The sequence below is a fragment of the Monodon monoceros genome, unplaced genomic scaffold, assembly GCF_005190385.1.
Source record: "Monodon monoceros isolate NGI ecotype Baffin Bay Population unplaced genomic scaffold, NGI_Narwhal_1 Super_Scaffold_18, whole genome shotgun sequence".
NCBI lineage: Eukaryota > Metazoa > Chordata > Mammalia > Artiodactyla > Monodontidae > Monodon > Monodon monoceros.
The window spans coordinates 174,101,748-174,119,761 of record NW_021703774.1 but is presented as its reverse complement, the minus strand read 5'-3'; the positions used below and the strand labels follow the sequence as shown (position 1 = coordinate 174,119,761).

The 18,014-nt window shown below is 57.0% G+C and overlaps 1 protein-coding gene across 6 annotated transcripts in view; it reads left to right on the top strand.

Annotated features, from left to right (window-relative positions):
* Positions 1–18,014, top strand: part of H6PD (hexose-6-phosphate dehydrogenase/glucose 1-dehydrogenase) — a 39,408-nt gene that overhangs the window by 18,578 nt on the left and 2,816 nt on the right. For 3 of the 6 annotated variants that reach the window (XM_029227991.1, XM_029227990.1, XM_029227989.1), the window contains 2 exons: positions 11,374–11,643; positions 13,280–16,862. In XM_029227991.1, coding sequence (XP_029083824.1) covers positions 11,374–11,643; positions 13,280–14,643 — 1,634 coding nt within the window. In that variant the 3' untranslated portion in view covers positions 14,644–16,862. Of the gene's footprint in view, positions 1–11,373; positions 11,644–13,279; positions 16,863–18,014 lie in introns of those variants that run through there. The other 3 variants (XR_003794380.1, XR_003794378.1, XR_003794379.1) reach the window with 2 other exon arrangements.

The following is an 18,014-nucleotide window of genomic DNA, read 5'->3' as shown; positions in this document are numbered from 1 at the left end:
GGCCGGCCGTGAACCCTGGGAGGTAAGCTGGCTTTCCTGTGAGCGTGGTGGAGACCGGCAGCTCGCACGAGGGCTCCCGGGCTCGTATGCAGTGCTTGTACCAGTGGCCCCCTCTGCCTTCTCCTCCCCCCTGCTCGCCTCCTGTCCCTCCTTGCATTCGCTCTCAGCTCACTGGGCACTCGGCTGGGGAGCCCTCTGCTGACCGTCGCGACAAGGGCCGCTTCTGCCGCACACTCACAGCGCACGCGCCTCCCTTCCCTGCCCCTCTGTGCTCTTGGCCTCGTCTCACCCCCGCCCCATCTGTCTTTCCCAGCTCCTCGCTGGCACCTGGCACACACCTGGGAAGTGCTGACCAAACACCGCAGGAATGAGCGGTGTTGACCTGGGAGCAGGGACACCTGAGTGTCAGGCCTGTCTCTGCATCCGAGTGACCTCAGCACGCCCATTCCTGTCCCTCGTCTGTGAGGCCAGCGGGTTGTGCCAACAACAGCAGCTGAGGCCCCTTTGAGCTCCCGCGTTCCGTGATTCCATCACGTCTTGTGAGCATTGACTGTGTGTGTTCAAAGCATCGGTTCTAACCCCAAATCATTAAAGCTAATTCTTACTGTCTGCTGTTGCCCCCAGTAGCCGTATGAGATGGGCACTGTTATTAGCTTCCACCTACAGACGAGGTTTGGTGACGAGCCCAAGGTCACGGCCGGAAGTGGTGGAGCCGGGTCCTGGTCCAGGCAGTCTGGCCCCGGCACCAGGCTCTGCACCACTGCAGTCAGCTCGTCCCCACCACTGTGTTCCACAGCCTGGGCGGCAGTGCCGGAGGCCACCGTCCCCACCCCACAGTGTGTGCCTGGGCGGAGGGGAGGGCCCCTCGGGCCTGGATGGGGGACCAGGAGGTCTGTCTCTTTCTCTTTCCCTTGGTGACTCTCTTCAGCTTTCTCCCCTTTGTCTTTGAACGTGTGTTTAGTGCTATAGAAGCTCTCCGGGGGCTGCAGTGATAGAGAGGTGTGAAACCCAGCCACAGTCCCCTGATACCTCAGGGATTCACTGGGGGAGGTAATACATCAGGACAAGCTCCACAGTGAATGATGCACATGGTGCTTTGGGGCCGGGGTGGTGGGCTGGGGTGTCAGGCAGGAGGCAGCCCTCGAAGGGCTTTGCTGTCCTTTAGGGGAGCTGGGTTTCTCCATCTGGAACCCATATGAGAAAAGAGGTGCTCTCCCCACTGCAGTGAGCCTTCGTGGGTCTCGGGGATCCTTCCCAAGCCTCCCACGTTTCCCCTCCTGTCCTCGGCAAGGGCTCAGGCCGTGGGTTTCCTCCTTGTGCCTGTGTGTGTTGGGTGTCCTGGCAGGACTGAGGGCTGTGCTGTGCCCTGGCTTCATCTGCAGAGAGATGAGCTACAGATGTGGCACTGAGAGTGTGGGGCGGGATGGGAGGAGGCCTCTGTCACCCCAGCTGTGGGCCAGGGGCAGGGGCCAGCACCTCTCTGCCTGGGCTTGACACGGGGTCTTCTCTCCTAGCCCATTTCTGGCAACTCCTTCCCGGGCCCACCCGGGGTTGGGGAAGAGCCGTGATGTCTGGAGTTACCAGTTGGCGTTGTTGCCTCTTATTTCTTCCAACCCTGCCACCCCATCCTTCTTGCTATCTGATGTCATTTGCAGGATCCCTGTGGAGCCAGGGGCTAGGCAAACTGCAGGCCTGCTTATCCTTGCAAAGGTACCTTTGGATGTTGGAGAAAGGAAAACAGAAGGCAAAACAGAAAGGCAGGGAGAGGCCTGGGCAGGTCTGTTTGCCACGGCAGGCCTACGGCAGGGAGAGTCTCGGGTTTGAACGGCAATGTAACAGCTGAGGTCCAGGAAGGAGGGTGGCGCCGCGCCTCTGCCTTCAGGGCTGCTGTGTGTGACCAAAGCTCAGGCCCTGTCGCCTTCGGGGTGTGGGCTCCGACAGTGGATCTCACGGCTGCTAACCCCAGAGCACGTGCTGCTCCACTTGGCCCAGAGGCAGAGAGAGACAGAGCAGGGCAGGCGGCCGGGACCCACCAGCCCTGAGGGGCTTGCAGCCAGAGGGGGATAGTTCAGCCCACTGTCCTTGTCAGAGGTGGCCAGCAGGACTGCAGCTGTCCTGGGTGCTGGGTCTCCCTGGTTGGCCCATTTATCTGCTGGTTGGATACACAGGCATTGGTAGTGTATGGTGGGATGACTTCCTGCCTCTGTGCTCATCCCCGCAGGGTGGGGCTGTGGACCTGGGTCCTCGGTAACAGTGAGAACAGAGGGTCTCTTCTCCTCTGTGCCTGTGTCTGTCTCTTTCCCTCCCTGCCCCCCACCTTCTGTCTGCCTGTCTCTCTTTCCCCTGGGGCTCGGGGACCCGGAATGACAGGCTTCTCTGCATCCCAAGGAGGCGGCCTGGTACAGCCCTGTGGCCCCAGCACAGATCCTTGCTCTCCCCTCTGCGTCCTGTTTTGGGGCCCATCCCCCAGGGAGGTCCTGCAGGAGCTGGGGACCCTGTAGCCGCCCCACCATGGCCAGTAGGCCCCGTCCCAGCACATCAGGGCCTCGGCTGTGCCTCCTCGTGGGGTTGGGGGTGGGAGGCTGCAGGAGGAAAGACTGCCCTCCCCGCCAGAGGTCACAGTGTCTTGATGTCGTTTGATGAGCTCAGCAGGCGAGCTGCCGCAGCAGGACTGAGCATGGCCAGCAAGCGTCCAGGCAGGATTCCGAGCCGCGTGGTCTGGCCGTTAAGCAGGAGGACAGAGTGTGGCGGCACTCCCCCTCCCCCGCCCCCCTCGCTGACTCCTGTGCCAGGAGGCCTGGGATGGCCCAGCTCCTGGTGGCAGCCTAGACTGCGGCCTGAGTGCTGGAAACGGAGGGGCTGCGGACGCTGGCACGGGGGCTTCTGAGCTGCACGGTGGTTTGGATGTCTCCCCGGCCCCTAGCCCCACCATCCAGGCCCCCGGCTCCTCCACTCCGCGGCCGTAGCCTCTGGCCCAGAGGAGTTTGCTGCAGTCAAGGCTGCTGCATAGGCAGGAGGGGGAGAAAGCAAAGGGGAGGCGGGAGGAGAAGTGGTCCTTCTGCAGCCCCAGCGCCCAGCTTGCTCTCAGCCTCATCTGGGGTACCCCTCTGGGGAGTCCCCATCCAGTGAGCCCCTGAGCGTCACAGAAACCCTGGGTACCTGCCGGGGTCTCCTGAAGCAGCACTCCGGGCCGTCCAAAGCGTGACCTTGTCTGGGCCACTAGCCTGTGTGTGGAGGTGACCCCTGCCGGCCCTCATCGCGGCCACTGGGAAGGGCTCTGCTGAAAGGGGGGCTGGTCGCTCATGGACTGAGGTGCAGCTGTGCAGGCCAGGCTGCCCTTTCTTCCGGGGGTGCTGGGATGTGGTCCCAGGTCAGTGGCCCCTCAGAACCCAAGCTCCTAACCACTGCGCCTGCAGCCCCTCTCTCCAGGCCGTCGGCAGTTGGCCTTCCTGCCAGGGTGTGCTCGGGCTGTCTCTCTGCTGCCCTAGATTCCCCTCTGGCTGGAAGGCTCTTTTTTTTTGCAGGGGAAAGGAGGGAGACTTCTTGAGGACAGTGTAGCTGTCACTGCTTTGGGAGGGTCCCTGTTCTGACATTGGCATGATGCACGTTGACCTCTGAGGGTTGGAATGATCATTCCGTACCCCTCACTGAGGGACCAAGGCAGCCAGCATCCTCCCAGGTACGCACCAGCTGTCTTGCCTCCCAGCCTGGTGTGTGAGGAGGGGCTGAGAGGTCACTCAGCTCCCCTACCAGCCGTCTGTAGGGCTGTCTGCAAGGTGAGCCCAGGGCAGCTGGCAGGCCTCCAGCCCGTGGACCCTCACTCTCCTTGGCCCTCCACCTTTTTATTTTTAGCCGTCCCAGAAGCTACTGGTAGAGATGGCAGCTGGCTTTTAGTTGTTTTTTGTTTTGCTGGGAAAATCCGGATCTCCCACAGTGTGGAGGCAACGAGGAGGGGGTTCCTGGTCCCAGATCTGAAGGCTGCATCTTGAGCACAGTCTCTGCGTAATGACGGTAACCCCTGTTACCTCTCTCGGGATTGTTTTAAGGATTAAAGCAGATAATGTGCATGGAAACCCTCTACAAAAGGACATGCTCTTCTCCTCCCAGGTTGGCAGGGAGGGGAAGCAGCAGTGTTCTCCGTCTCTCTGGGCTCCACGTGGCTTGTAGGTGACTTGTGCTGGGTTATATAAAGACCCGTAATGGATCTGCAATTCTCTCTTATGCCCATTTTTTTTTCTTTTTTTTTTTTTTTTTTGCAGTACGCGGACCTCTCACTGCCGTGGCCTCTCCCGTTGCGGAGCACAGGCTCCGGACGCGCAGGCTCAGCGGCCGTGGCTCACGGGCCCAGCCGCTCCGCGGCACGTGGGATCTTCCCGGACCGGGGCACGAACCCGTGTCCCCTGCATCGGCAGGCGGACTCTCAACCACTGCGCCACCAGGGAAGCCCTCTTATGTCCATTTTTCACATAATATTATCTCTCTCTCTCACTTACATATGTATTTAAATTTCCATGTATTGACAATTTGTGCAATATATACCTTTCAGTAGCTCTGTGTTTCTGTTCAATTCTGTTTATATCACAGAATATGAATTATTCTATTACTAGGCATCTCAGTTTCCACTTTTTGCTATTTTAAATAGTACTTTGCACGCTTAAAAAAAATTAAGATACGATTGACACACCGTAAAATTTACTCTTTTTTAAAGCGTACAATTCAGTAGTTTTTAATATATTCACACAGTCACGCAGCCATTATCTAATTCTAGAACATTTATGAGTGTTCTAAGAAGTATTTCTTCTTAAAGTATATACTTCTGAAGTGGAACGACTAGGCCAGAAGGGTGAAAACGACTTCATGGCGGTTATTACATCTTATCGGACTGTTTTCCAGAAAATTCTCAACAGCAGCGTCCATCACTAGTGGTATTCCCACAGCTTTGCCCGCATCAGGCGCCCCTGTCTCCCCTGTTCCTGCCGGTTTGGTAGGTTTGCAGCAGCTCTTCTCAGGCGTGTGGGACACAGCTGCTTCTGCCTCACGTGGGGTGCCACCCCGTGAGGTTTCGGAGGACAGCACGACCAAGGGGCAAAGTGACGGGTCTCCTGTGCTTGTGATCCTGTAACTTGGACGAGCTCTGGGTTTCAACAGTTTGGGAGCCAAGTTCATAGGGGTCTTTGTTCCTGTCGTCCCACCTGGTCATGCTTTATTCTGTCCTTGTTCACGTATTGATGGGTTTTTACCCCTCAGCTTTCAACCTAGGAAGGACGCTAGGAGTCATTGTGGATCATTTTCAGGAAAAATCAGTCCACAGTAACTGGTGGTAACCAGAATAAATCACATTGTTGGGTGCCGTCAGGAGGACCAGCCCCTACTTTCCTCTCCCTGCCTGTCCCCTCCGCCATGAAGTGCCAGCCCTGGGCCTCATCACTCCATGTTAACTGGAAGTACAGCTAAGCAGGAAAGGATCAAAGTCCACAAATGTATGGGCCGTGCTAAACACAGGCGCACCTCCACCCCATCCCAAAGCTTGAGATTAAGGAATGAAGGAAGCTCTCTTTTACACAGCAGGTAATAAACCTATGAATGCGTTCTCCCCAGGAGTGAGAGAGGATAAAAATAGGAAGGGGGCCATTTAGGGATTTGCTGAACTAATGACTAGTAAGCAGATAACAGGGCTTTTTAAGACTGCTGTATTCTCTCCATAAAGAATTCATCTGTTCTCAAAGCTTTAATTATCCTCTTCACACTCTTTAATCTCCTGTATTTCATTGATTCTAAGACACACATTTTTACATATTTGAACCTCTCTAAAGCTGGGTTTACCATTGATGGGGTGATATCGTTGAATTGGCAGCCTATTTCTCAGTGGTGACAAAATAATGATGCTTTCACCATCATTGGCATCTTTGATGTGATGAAATTTAGTCTATCTCCAGCATTCATTGCCTTCCCAAGCCCTAGTATCATACCTCCAGCTGCCCTTTAGATATTTTCACTGGGTGTGTATCACCACGTCAGACCCAGCAGATTTAGAACTTAAACCATCATTGCATTTTTCTCATGAGATACCGTCTGCTTTTTCTAACTTCTTTATTTTCAAATGGTGACCGTTCTCTGAGTTGCCCAGCTGGTAGCCTTTCTCTCACAGCCCCTGTAGTAATAACGTTGGCCAATGTTCATTAGTGTTCCCTGCGTGCCAGGCACTGTTCCAAGCCCCATTAATCCTCACAGCAGCCCTACAAGGCAGGTACCGTGACCAGTCCTCTTTTATATGTGACGTAGAGCCACTCGCCCGGGGTCACAGGGCTGAAAGGTGGCAGAGTGGGTCCTTGAACCCGAGCAGCCTGGTTCCAGAGACTCCGGATCACAGCTCTTGCACTGCCTTTCATGGATCCAGCCCGCGACCGTGCGGTCTTCACTCACGCACTGAATAACGTCTCTGTGTTTCACTGTTTGCTCTGGCCCCTGTTACTTCCTTTGATTGCAGCAAAAGCTGCCCCGTTGATTTCGTTTCCACCAGTCCCCTCTCTGTTCATCTTGCCAATCAGAGATGGCTTAATCTTCCCACAGCGCCTCCTTCAGGGGTCCACTTCCCTACTCTTCACACCGTTTTTAAAAAAGTTTTATTGATATACAAGCCACATATCATACAGTTCACTTATTTAAAGTTTACAATTCAGTGGGTTTCGGTGTATTCACAGAGCTGTGCACCCGTCACCACGATCAATTTTAGAACATTTTCATCACCCTGCAAAAGAAGCTCCGTACCTCTGATTTCCCCCTGCCCCCAGCCCCTGGCAACTGTTAACTTACTCTCTGTCTCTATGGATTTGCCTATTCTGGACATTTCATGTAAATAGAATATACAATACGTGACTTTCTGTGTCTGGCTTCTCCCACTAAGCGTAATGTTTTCAAGGTTCTCTGTGTCAGTGCTTCATTTCTTTTTCTTGCTGAATAACATTGTCGTGTGGATGGATGTACCACATTTTATCCGTTTATCAGTTGGTGGACATTTGGGTTGTTTCTACTTTTTGGCTATTGTGAAGGGAACTTTATTTTTATTTATTTATTTATTTATGGCTGCGTTGGGTCTTCGTTGCTGCGCGCGGGCTTTCTCTAGTTGCGGCGAGCGGGGGCTACTTTTTCGTTGCGGTGAGCGGGCTTCTCATTGCAGTGGCTTCTCTTGTTGCAGAGCACGGGCTCTAGGCATGCAGGCTTCAGTAGTTGTGGCTCATGGGCTCTAGAGCGCAGGCTCAGTAGTTGTGGCGCGTGGGCTTAGTTGCTCTGTGGCATGTGGGATCTTCCCGGACCGGGGCTCCAACCCGTGTCCCCTGCATTGGCAGGCGGATTGTTAACCACTGCGCCACCAGGGAAGCCCTTGGCTATTGTGAATAACGCTGCTCTGAACATTCATGTACAAGTTTTTACGTGGACATATGTTTTCATTTCTCTTGGGTATGCACCGAGGAGTGGAATTGCTGGATCATACAGTAACTCTGTTTAACTGGTGAGGTCAAGAACTTTTAATAGCTCCTCAAACCCCTCCGTCTAGTTTCCAAAGCCCTTTCCATCTGTTCTCGGTATCTGCTATTCCGAATCACAACCTGGCCGCTTCTGCCAGACCAGGCTCACCCTCACTGTCTGACCTGCGTGTCGGGGCCTCTGATCTGCGGCTCATGCTTCTCACCCCAACTAGGACATGGTCCAGGGGCAGAGTCAGCCCACACATATATTTCTTTGAGACACACAGCGGCTTAAAAAATCTGAATTATTTGTGCAAGTGAGATTATACTTAATGATCCAGATTTTCATGTTCTCTAAAAATTGCAAGATTTGGTCACCGTGGGCGCACATACCTGTGAGGTACCCCCCGCCTGACTGCAGCTGAGGGACACAGCCCTACCTTGTCCTTCTCACACCTTTCCTGGCCTGCTAGGTGCTGGGGTCCCTGACCTCTTACCTAGACCCATCCCTCCAAGGCCCAGCTCGGCTTGCTGCTTTGACCATCGCGCTCCACTTCCGAAAGCTGCTGGAGCTCGCGCTGCTCGGCTCCACACAGGAGGCTGTTCAGATGGGAGTGCTGGGTGGCTACAGGGGGGCTGTGACAGCACGAAGAACTGCAGGCTCTGGGGCCAGCTGCCTGGGTGCAAATCTCATGTTTACCCCCTTCTACCAGCTGTGTGACCTTGGGCCAGTTACCTGACTTCTCTGAACCTCAGTTTCCTTACATTTTAAAATGGGGGTAGCAGTAGGACCCCTTTATCTGTTGTTACTGTGCAGGGTAAATGGACTGATATACATCTGTTATTATCAATATTATCATTACTGTCTTTTTCCTGATGTCTTCTCAGTGATAGTGTGCGAACTTTGGAGACCAGACCACGCCGGGGCTGGGAGCTCAGCCATGGCTTCTCAGCGGCGGGCACGCTGGGCTGGTTGTCCTGTGCGTCTGGGGTTCTGCCTCCTCGGCCAGAGCTGCAGCTTCACACTCCACCCCTGAGGACGAGGGCACCTTCCCACAAGCCAGCTGTGGGCCTCACTTCCTGCCCCGCAGCGCGGGCACCGCCACCAGGCCCAGCCTGTGGGGCTGAACTCAGGGCAGGTGGTCCCTGCTCCCCGTCCAGCTGGCTCGAGAGAGATGGCGAGCCGGGTCAGGGCAGGTGGGCCGGGCAGGTCTGAACCGGGAGCCACTTCTTTTTGTTCGTTTGAATTAAATATTGACCGGATAAAAAAGAATGCTTACACAATCTAGGGAAGATAGGCAGAACTATGTGTGACGAATGCCAGGGTACCTGCCAACCTTGTGTCCCTCCCCCAGTCCCTGTCCTTTGCGTTCCAAGTTTCAGGTGGACTTTCCCCTTGCTTCTCTTTATTGTTTCTATGTGTGTACGATTCCCTAAACAACGTGCCGTTTCATTTCGAAGAGCCGTCACACTGTGTGTGTGTGAGAGTTGAGTCTTTCTGTCCCTTTAACCTGCATTCACCATAATCTCTCCAGATCTGTCTTCTAATAACTGACTTTATTTCCAGCTGTTCCTAATCCATAAGACCCATCTATGGAATTTCTGATTTCCCCTTGTATTTTCCATTGATTGAAATTCTGTTTATTCTGGTCATTTTATGTCATATTTTCATAGTTAATTTTTAGCAAAGCAATCAGGTTTCTTTCTCTCAGCATTGTGCCTTTGAGGTGGGTTCCTGACGATGTGTGTGTGTTCACTTTCTCGGCCATACAGTGTCCCGCGGCGTGACTGCAGCAGTGCATCTGGTGCTCGGGATGCAGCAGGGAGCAGACAGATGCAGTCCTACTCTGATGGAGCTTCAAGGGTTCCAGGGAAGACAGATAAACAGGCACCGAGTTAGTCAGGTGAACTGGCCAAAGACAGGACCCCCAGGAGGGGAGGCCCGGAGGTCGGTAAAAATCTCCTAGAAGCTGAGACCCGAAGGGAGAGTAGGAGTTGCTGGGTGGGAGAGCGGGTCCCATCTTACAGGTGACGCCCGTGAACGTTGGGTAAATGACTGCTCTTCCTACTGTGATGGCACCTTTCTCTGTACGTAAGGCTGTGATTGGCCCAAATCTTGGCAAGTCAGCTGAATGTGAGCATGTCATCTGAGCTGCTGTGCATTTGAACCCTAGGCCTTTAGACCACCGCATTGTATGTATTCGAGACGCTGATAATCAGAGTTCATGCCAAGGTCTGGAGGAGGGAGAGTAACGTGTGTGGTTAACCAGCTCCTGACTCTGCTTGTCCTAGCCCTGGGCCTCTGATTCTTTCCTCTCGCGTAGAGCCAGGACAGTCATGGTAACCTCCGCGCAGGATCTCGTGGGTGTGATGGGGACAGTCATGGTACCCTCCGGGCAGGATCTCTTGGGTGTGACGGGGACAGTCGTGGTACCCTCCGTGTAGGATCTCGTGGGTGTGACAGGGACAGTCGTGGTACCCTCCGTGCAGGATCTCATGGGTGTGACGGGGACAGTCATGGTACCCTCCGTGCGGGATCTCTTGGGTGTGACGGGGACAGTCGTACCCTCCGTGCAGGATCTCATGGGTGTGACGGGGACAGTCATGGTACCCGCCGTGCGGGATCTCGTGGGTGTGACCGGGGGGCGGGTGCCTAGCATCTCCGCACTGTTCCAGGCACAGCAGGCGTCGGTATTGTCACTGCCGGGCTCTGTGATCAGTGTTCTGTGTGTCACCCTCTTTTAGCCTTTCAGTAACTGTCCACCGGGCAACTTGCCGTCTCCACCTGTATGTCTAAAGCTTAAAACGAGCTCCTGGTTTCCCCTCTACCAGACCATCCCTCTCCTAGTCTCCTCATCTCAGTAGATGCCACCGCTGTCCGTCTGTGCTGAGGCCCGAGTCCTAGGAGTTGTCTCTGGTCCCTCCCTTGCTCGTGCTTCCCCGCATCGGTCAGCGGGCCCAGTCAGTTCTGACCCCAGAAAGGATCGTCCGCTCTGTCCAGCTGCCCTTTTGATGCCACTTTAGCCCAGGCCCCACCGTCTCCCGCTGGGCAACCGCACAGCCTCCTCCTCGGTCTCCTCTTTCTGTAGCCACTCTCCCCGCAGCAGGCCGGGCGTCCATGAATGTACGGAAGAGCTTGTTGTGTGCTGCTTCCGACCCTCCAGTGGCTTCCCCTGAGCTTAGAAACAAGTCCAGCCTGGTCCCCAGGTGCTCCGAGCCCTGCCCTCCTGCCTGCTCTCTCCCGCTCACCTCCTTCTGGGCGCCTGGCGGCCGAGCTTGTTCCTGCCTCAAGGCTTTTCCTCTCGAAGCTCCCCTCCATCCGGAATGTTCTCTCCAGCTTCTTGCAGGGCTGCCTCTTCAGGTCTCAGAGGGGCCCGCCCGTTCCCCTCTGTCACGAGCTCTGTCTGTAATGTCTTTGTTGGCTTTTCTCCCTCCCATCTTCCCTCCCTCCCACCCACCCATTGTAAGCTGCCTGCAAGGACCTGTCTGTTGCCCGGCGACTCGTGCGCTTGGTAGCGGGTGGCAGTGAGCCCCATTTGATGGCAGGATGCAGAGCAGACTCAGAGGTCAGGTAACTCGTCAGGGTCGTGTGCTAGCAGGCCGCCCAGGCCCTCGCTGTAACGCGCAGGGCCAGACCTGCTGGCCAGGGCCCAGGATCCGCGCGTGCAGCCTGGCCTCTGCAGGGACCAGAGCCTTCCCCAGGCAGGTGCCCGGAGACGCCCAAGGGGCCTGACACCTCCTGGCGGAACGGTTCTCGTTGAAGGGAGGTGGCTCAAAGACGCCCGCGCTCCTTCCTCCCGCTGTGCTGCCCTGTGGCCCACTCTCCGCACCGGGGACCCGAAGCACAGGCGGAGCTCCTGGCGCTTGTCGGGGAGCTGCTTACGACCTTCGCCCTCCTCCCGCTCAGGTCGCACCAGCTTCTACGAGGAGTACGGCGTCATCGGCGATGTCTTGCAGAACCACCTGACCGAGATCCTCATGCTGGTGGCCATGGAGCTGCCCCTCAACCTCAGCAGCTCGGAGGCGGTGCTGGGGCACAAGCTCCAGGCCTTCCAGGCCCTGCGGGGCCTGCAGAGGGGCAGTGCTGTCGTGGGCCAGTACCAGGCTTACCGCGGGCAGGTGCGCAGAGAGCTGCAGAAGCCAGACAGCTTCCACAGCCTGACGCCGACCTTTGCAGGTGGGCTCCGGGGCTGGGCACGGGCTGCGGGCTGCCCCCACCCATATCCCCCAGACGGAAGCACTGCTCCCAACCCGGATGCCCTTCAGGTTGGGTTGGAAGGAACTTGAAGTGGGGTTTTCACAAGGGTGCTCAGTGGCGAGTAAGAAGTACCCCTGCCTCTCTGACCTCCCGCCAGCTCAGAGACGCGGGTCACCTGCTGGCTCCCTCTGGGCGGAGGACACCTCAGTGGCGGTCTCCATTCAGTCCACGTCCACGGATCCTGCCGGGGCTTGCCAGTCTGGGCTCAGACCTGGCTTTGCCCTTGTGGAGCTTACATCAGCCCCCAGAGAGGCTGCAGGCCTGCCTGCTGCAGCCGGGGGCACCCCCAGCGGGCAGGCACCACGCTGGTCAGGCAGGTCCAGCGGGGCCGTCCTCTGGACACTTCCACAGGCTCAGAGCTTTCTGGGGTAACAGCCGCCACAGCCAGAGCAGCAGGTGCTTGTCGGCACTGACCACGTGCTGGACTTTATATACATTATCTCATTTAATCCTCACGTGTACAGACGCATCAGGCAGGCGTGATTATCATGCCCCGCTAGAGGTGAGGAACCGTGAGGCTCAGTCAAGTTGCCAAAACTTGCCCAAGGTCACGCAGAGATAGTACGTGGGAACTTGAGTCTGGAGGGCACTCGGCGTCTGGCTCTTACCGCCGTGGTCCCCGCTGCAGGTCTCCTCACCTGCACGGCAGTTCCCCACTGGCCTGTGGCTGAGAGCCCTGTCCACCCTCCCCTTCTCCCTGTATGTGACGGCCTCAGCGCGTCCTGAGTGCTCTGCAAACAGGAAGGAAGTCCGTTTCCCTAGGAACCCACACCCCCTCAGTCAGGATCGCTGCTGCCTTGCCCACCCTCCTTGAGACTCTTCTCAGAGCCTCTGGGTTGGAGCCTCTCAGTCCAGTTCCCCTTTGCTTGGGAACGATGACTCTGAGAGGTGCCTCAGGGAGCTGGGTGTCCGAGGTGGCCCCAGAGGCTGCTTTTCAAGCACCGACTGGGCAGAGATGGTAACAGAAGAGGTGAAAGATGGGGGTGAGGCTAGCGAGGCCAGGGGTGCCCAGAGGAGGGCTCGGAGAGGGGAAGGCTTGCTGGCAGGAAGGAAAGGAGAGGAAGGCGGGTGGGCCGAGAGGACCCGGTTCTTATGCTGGAGCGTCACCTCCACTGCCCCCCGTCACCCCAGGCATCCTCGTGCACATCACCTCCACTGCCCCCCGTCACCCCAGGCGTCCTCGTGCACATCGCCTCCACTGCCCCCCGTCACCCCAGGCGTCCTCGTGCACATCACCTTCACTGCCCCCCGTCACCCCAGGCGTTCTCATGCACATCGCCTCCACTGTCCCCTGTCACCCCAGGTGTCCTCGTACACATCACCTCCACTGTCCCTGTCACCCCAGGCCTCCTCGTGCACATCACCTCCACTGTCCCCCATCACCCCAGGCGTCCTCGTGCACATCACCTCCACTGCCTTGTCACCCCAGGCGTCCTCGTGCACATCACCTCCACTGTCCCTGTCACCCCAGGCGTCCTCGTGCACATCACCTCCACTGTCCCGTTGCCCCAGGCATCCCCGTGCACATCACCTCCACTGTCCCCTGTCACCCCAGGCGTCCTTGTGCACATAGACAACCTTCGCTGGGAGGGTGTCCCTTTCATCCTGATGTCCGGCAAAGCCTTGGATGAGAGAGTGGGCTACGTTCGGATCTTGTTCAAGGACCAGGCGTACTGTGCCCAGAGCGAGAAGCGCTGGGTCCCGGCCCAGAGCCACTGCCTTCCTCAGCAGATCATCTTCTACATTGGCCATGGTGAGCTGGGCGGCCCAGCCGTGCTGGTCAGCAGGAACCTGTTCAGGCCCTCCCTGCCCTCCGCCAGCTGGAAGGAAGTGGAGGGCCAGCCTGGGCTTCGCCTCTTTGGCCGCCCTCTGTCTGATTACTACGCCTACAGCCCTGTGAGGGAGCAGGACGCCTACTCCATCCTCATCTCTCGTATCTTCCACCGCCGGAAGGACTCCTTCATCACCATGGAGAACTTGCTGGCTTCCTGGGTCTTCTGGACGCCCTTGCTGGACAGCCTGGCCCACGAGGTCCCACGCCTCTACCCAGGAGGAGCAGAGAATGGACACCTGTTGGACTTTGAGTTCAGTGGCAGCCACTTGTCCTTCTCCCAGCCGCCACTGGAGCAGCTGGTGCTGGGGCCGGATTCCGCTCCGATGCCCAGCGACTTCCAGGTTCTCAGGGCCAAGTACCGAGACAGCCCGCTGATATCGGCCTGGCCGGAGGAGCTGATCGCCAGGCTGGCCGGCGACATCGAGGCTGCAGCTGTGCAGGCTGTGAGGCGCTTTGGCAAGTTCCACCTGGCACTCTCGGGCGGCTCGAGCCCCGTGGCCCTGTTCCAGCAGCTGGCCATGGGGCACTACGGCTTCCCCTGGGCCCACACACACCTGTGGCTGGTGGACGAGCGCTGTGTCCCGCTCTGGGACCCCGAGTCCAACTTCCAGGGCCTGCAGGCTCACCTGCTGCAGCACGTGCGTGTCCCCTACTACAACGTCCACCCCATGCCCGTGCACCAGCGCCAGCGGCTCTGTGCCGAGGAGGACCAGGGCGCCCAGGCCTATGCCAAGGAGATCTCCACCGTGGTGACCAACAGCAGCTTCGACCTGGTGCTGCTGGGCATGGGCACCGACGGGCACACGGCCTCCCTCTTCCCTCAGTCGCCCGTCGGCCTGGACGGCAAGCAGCTGGTGGTGCTGACCACGAGCCCCTCCAGCCCGCACCGGCGCATGAGCCTCAGCCTGCCCGTCATCAACCGCGCCCACAAGGTGGCGGTCCTGGTCATGGGCCGGATGAAGCGCGAGATCGCCATGCTGGTGAGCCGCGTGGGCCGCGAGCCCAGGAAGTGGCCCATCTCGGGCGTCCTGCCTGACTCTGGGCAGCTGGTGTGGTACATGGACTATGACGCGTTTCTGGGGTGACGGTTGCCTCTGCCCTTCGCTCACCCCCGCGCCTTCCTTCATCTGCCCTCTCTCCGCCCTCTCAGTCCTGCCCCAGCCCGCGTGCCCTGCTCTCTGGAATCTGATGCCTCGTGGTCAGGCTCCCGGAGACGAAGGACAAAGGCCTTCCCCAGCCCCCGTGACCGTCCCTGCCTAGTGGTGGTGGGTACACACCGGAACAAGGAAGAAATGGAATCTCTGCCCTTGAGAAGCTTCAAATCCAAGTCAGGAGAGAAATGTCCACCTTAAGGAAAGACCTGCAGCAGTTACATGTGAACACCAACCAGCGCAAAATAGGACGGTCTGAAAGCTCCCTGCGTGAGCAGGAATGTGGTGGGCCGAGGTTAATGGGGGGTTTCCTGCGGGCCGGGACCCTTCGACCAGCTCTGGTGGAAAAGCAGAACGTGGACGGTAGAGAGCAGGAGCCCAGGCACCAGTGCCCCTGTGCCCCCCACACAGCAGGCTGCCGGGAGCCCTCACCTCTGCTCCATCCCCTTCCTCCTGAGCCTCTGACTCAGCCTGCTGTCCTGTCTCCTCCGGGGCCACCTCCACCTGCTCTGCATCTCGGGTCTCTTTCTTTTCAGTCCCGACCGTGGAGCTCTTCCCACCCCGTCTCTGTTTCTTTGCTGTCCCTCAGACGCCCCATTTATGGACAGATTTGACAGTAACACGGTGACAGACAAGGTGTTAAAATGGATCCAGAAATTGTGCGACTGGTTTGCAGCTCCTTTTCTCAGTAGATGGATTTCTCTGACGGCAGGAGGCTCTGGCTCCCCAGCTCTGTCAGGGAAGACCACTGCCCCCACGCTTGCACTCCTGTCCCCAGCCAACTCTGCGTGAAACACACTGGAGATAGATGATCAGGCCATTCCAGGGATGCCACGTTTAGGAGGGTCCTTTGTGTCTCGGGACTTCCCAGGGAGTGTTTCTACTCTCGGTGTCCCCTCTTGTTTTACTGGGAAGATCCAGTTAGATCTTTCTCTGACGGTGACATCTCATTTGGGGGGAGAGATGAGACATCAGGTGATCGCGACCATCCAGGTGCTCTGATCTGACCAGGCTGAGCCAGGCCTCCCTGGTGGGGCCCTCCAGCTCATGTCAGCACTGGCTGCCCACGACCGTCTCAGGGACTTGACTGATGGTCAGCGCCGAGGGCGGCTGCCGCCTGCCCTTCTCATACTACCTCGTGGCGGCATCGGCCTCCTGTCTGCCGGTCCCTCCTGCCAGCGCTCTCCTCACCACTAACGCGTTGCTGAAGATCTGGGGGACACCAACAAGCTTCTCGTTAAGAGCAGGTGGGTAGTCCGCTCCTGAGAAGCCATGGGTCAGTAATACCTGTTTTTCTGAAACCCCCAAGGCAGGGGTGTCTCCAAAATTCTTTTTTAAAAATCAAGCTTCTCAGGACACTTCTTTTTTTTTTTTTGGCTGCGTTGGGTCTTCATTGCTGCTCGGGCTTTCTCTAGTTGGGGCGAATGGGGACTACTGGTGCACCGGCTTCTCTTGTTGCGGAGCAGGGGCTCTAGGCGCATGGGCTTCAGTAGTTGCAGCACGTGGGCTCAGTAGTTGCAGCACGTGGGCTCAGTAGTGGTGGCTCACAGGCTCTAGAGCGCAGGCTCAGTAGTTGTGGCACACGGGCTTCATTGCTCCGCGGCATGTGGGATCTTCCTGGACCAGGGCTCGAACCCGTGTCCCCTGCATTGGCAGGTGGATTCTTAACCACTGCAGCACCAGGGAAGCCCTCTCAGGACACATTTAATTTTTATTTCAATTTCCCACATAGCCATGTCCCCAAGATATGTCAATAAAGGATAAGACAGGTGTTTCGGTGTAACTGTTTCCCCATCTTATAGTCACATTTTGTATCAGGCAGATACATCTGATCAGGCAGATACAAAGTGTCAAGGTCACAACAAGGGCTTTCCTGGGTGAGGAGGAGCATCATGAAATCTGTTTCTCTACATTTGATTGTTTACACTTTCTTCAAGGCAATTTACACTTCTTCAAGAATTCTTCCTGTGATTTGAGATGTGTGCCTGTGAGGTGGGCGCTGGCAGGGGGCCCTGCACCTGTTGATATTTGGCTTCCCCTGGTCTCCAACGACCCGGTCCAGACAGGACATCTCTCTTTAGGCCAAGAGAGCTCACCTTGGCCAAAAAGAGCACAGTGCCGGGGTCAGGAAGTCTCCTGCCTTTCTGAAGAGTCAACATTTTTTTTTTTTTTTTTTTTTTTTTTTTTTGCGGTACCCGGGCCTCTCACTGTTGTGGCCTCTCCCGTTGTGGAGCACGGGGTCCGGACGCGCAGGCTCAGCGGCCATGGCTCACGGGCCCAGCCGCTCCGCGGCATGTGGGATCTTCCCGGACTTTAGCTTTGATGCACCTGGTGGGCCGGCCTGCAGGAGCGGACACGTGGTTGTCGCCCGAGTGCCGCCTCTGGCCACGTGGGGGCGCCCTCGCACCATCCCTGCTGTCTGGAGCGCGGGGGCGTTTCCCCTCCGCGCAGGTTCCTGCGCTTCCCGGGCGGCTTAGCTCTGAGCAACGACCCCACCCCCACTCCCCACGCCCCCCGCCCCCGCCGTCGTTCTTTAGGAACTTCCTCTGCGAGAAAGAAGGGGACCTCCACATACTGAGTGTTACTGCAAGACCATTTCTGAATAATAGTGAGTCACTGCGAGCCTGAGCCTGGCACGTCCTATTTTCAGAGGAGCGCCTTGCCTCAAAATGTACTTTCAACTGTGGAGAGCGCCTCTAGGGGCAGGGGCAGGTTTCCTTTCCGGAATCAAGTGCTGTCTTAAAGTCACACCAGGAAGATCCACTGGGAGACACTGTCGTATTCCTGCTTCCACCTGCTCCCTTTCCCCTTTCCCTCCCTTGCCCCGCGATGGTGGTTTTCAAACTGTTTGGATCATGACGCACAGCAGAAAACACACTTTACGGCATGAGCGAGTGATCACGTTCATGCATGAATCTACGTCTCAGGCAAAAGTTTCATAAAGGAATTGTCACTCTGAGAATTCAGGATACCTCCTCTAATTTTTACTTTTAAAAATGCTGCTTGTAATTTGCTAAATTGAGTTGATCTATAGTTTGAAAAGTGCTGCTCTAATCTGACTTTACCCTGTGGTATGAGCCGAGGCCCCAGGGTTTGGAAGGGAGCACATGAGCCCACCTCACACAGGGAATGCTCATGACCGCACTGGGACTGGTACCCAGGCTTTCTGTTCCTGCAGCTTCACGCCTCGGACCAGTCCCAGGTGATGCTGCGCCAGCCTCTGTCACGAGGGAGGGGAGGAGTAGGTGTTGCAGACAAGGTGACCAGAACCCTGGGGCTTGTGGGAGCGATGATGATGTGCCCTT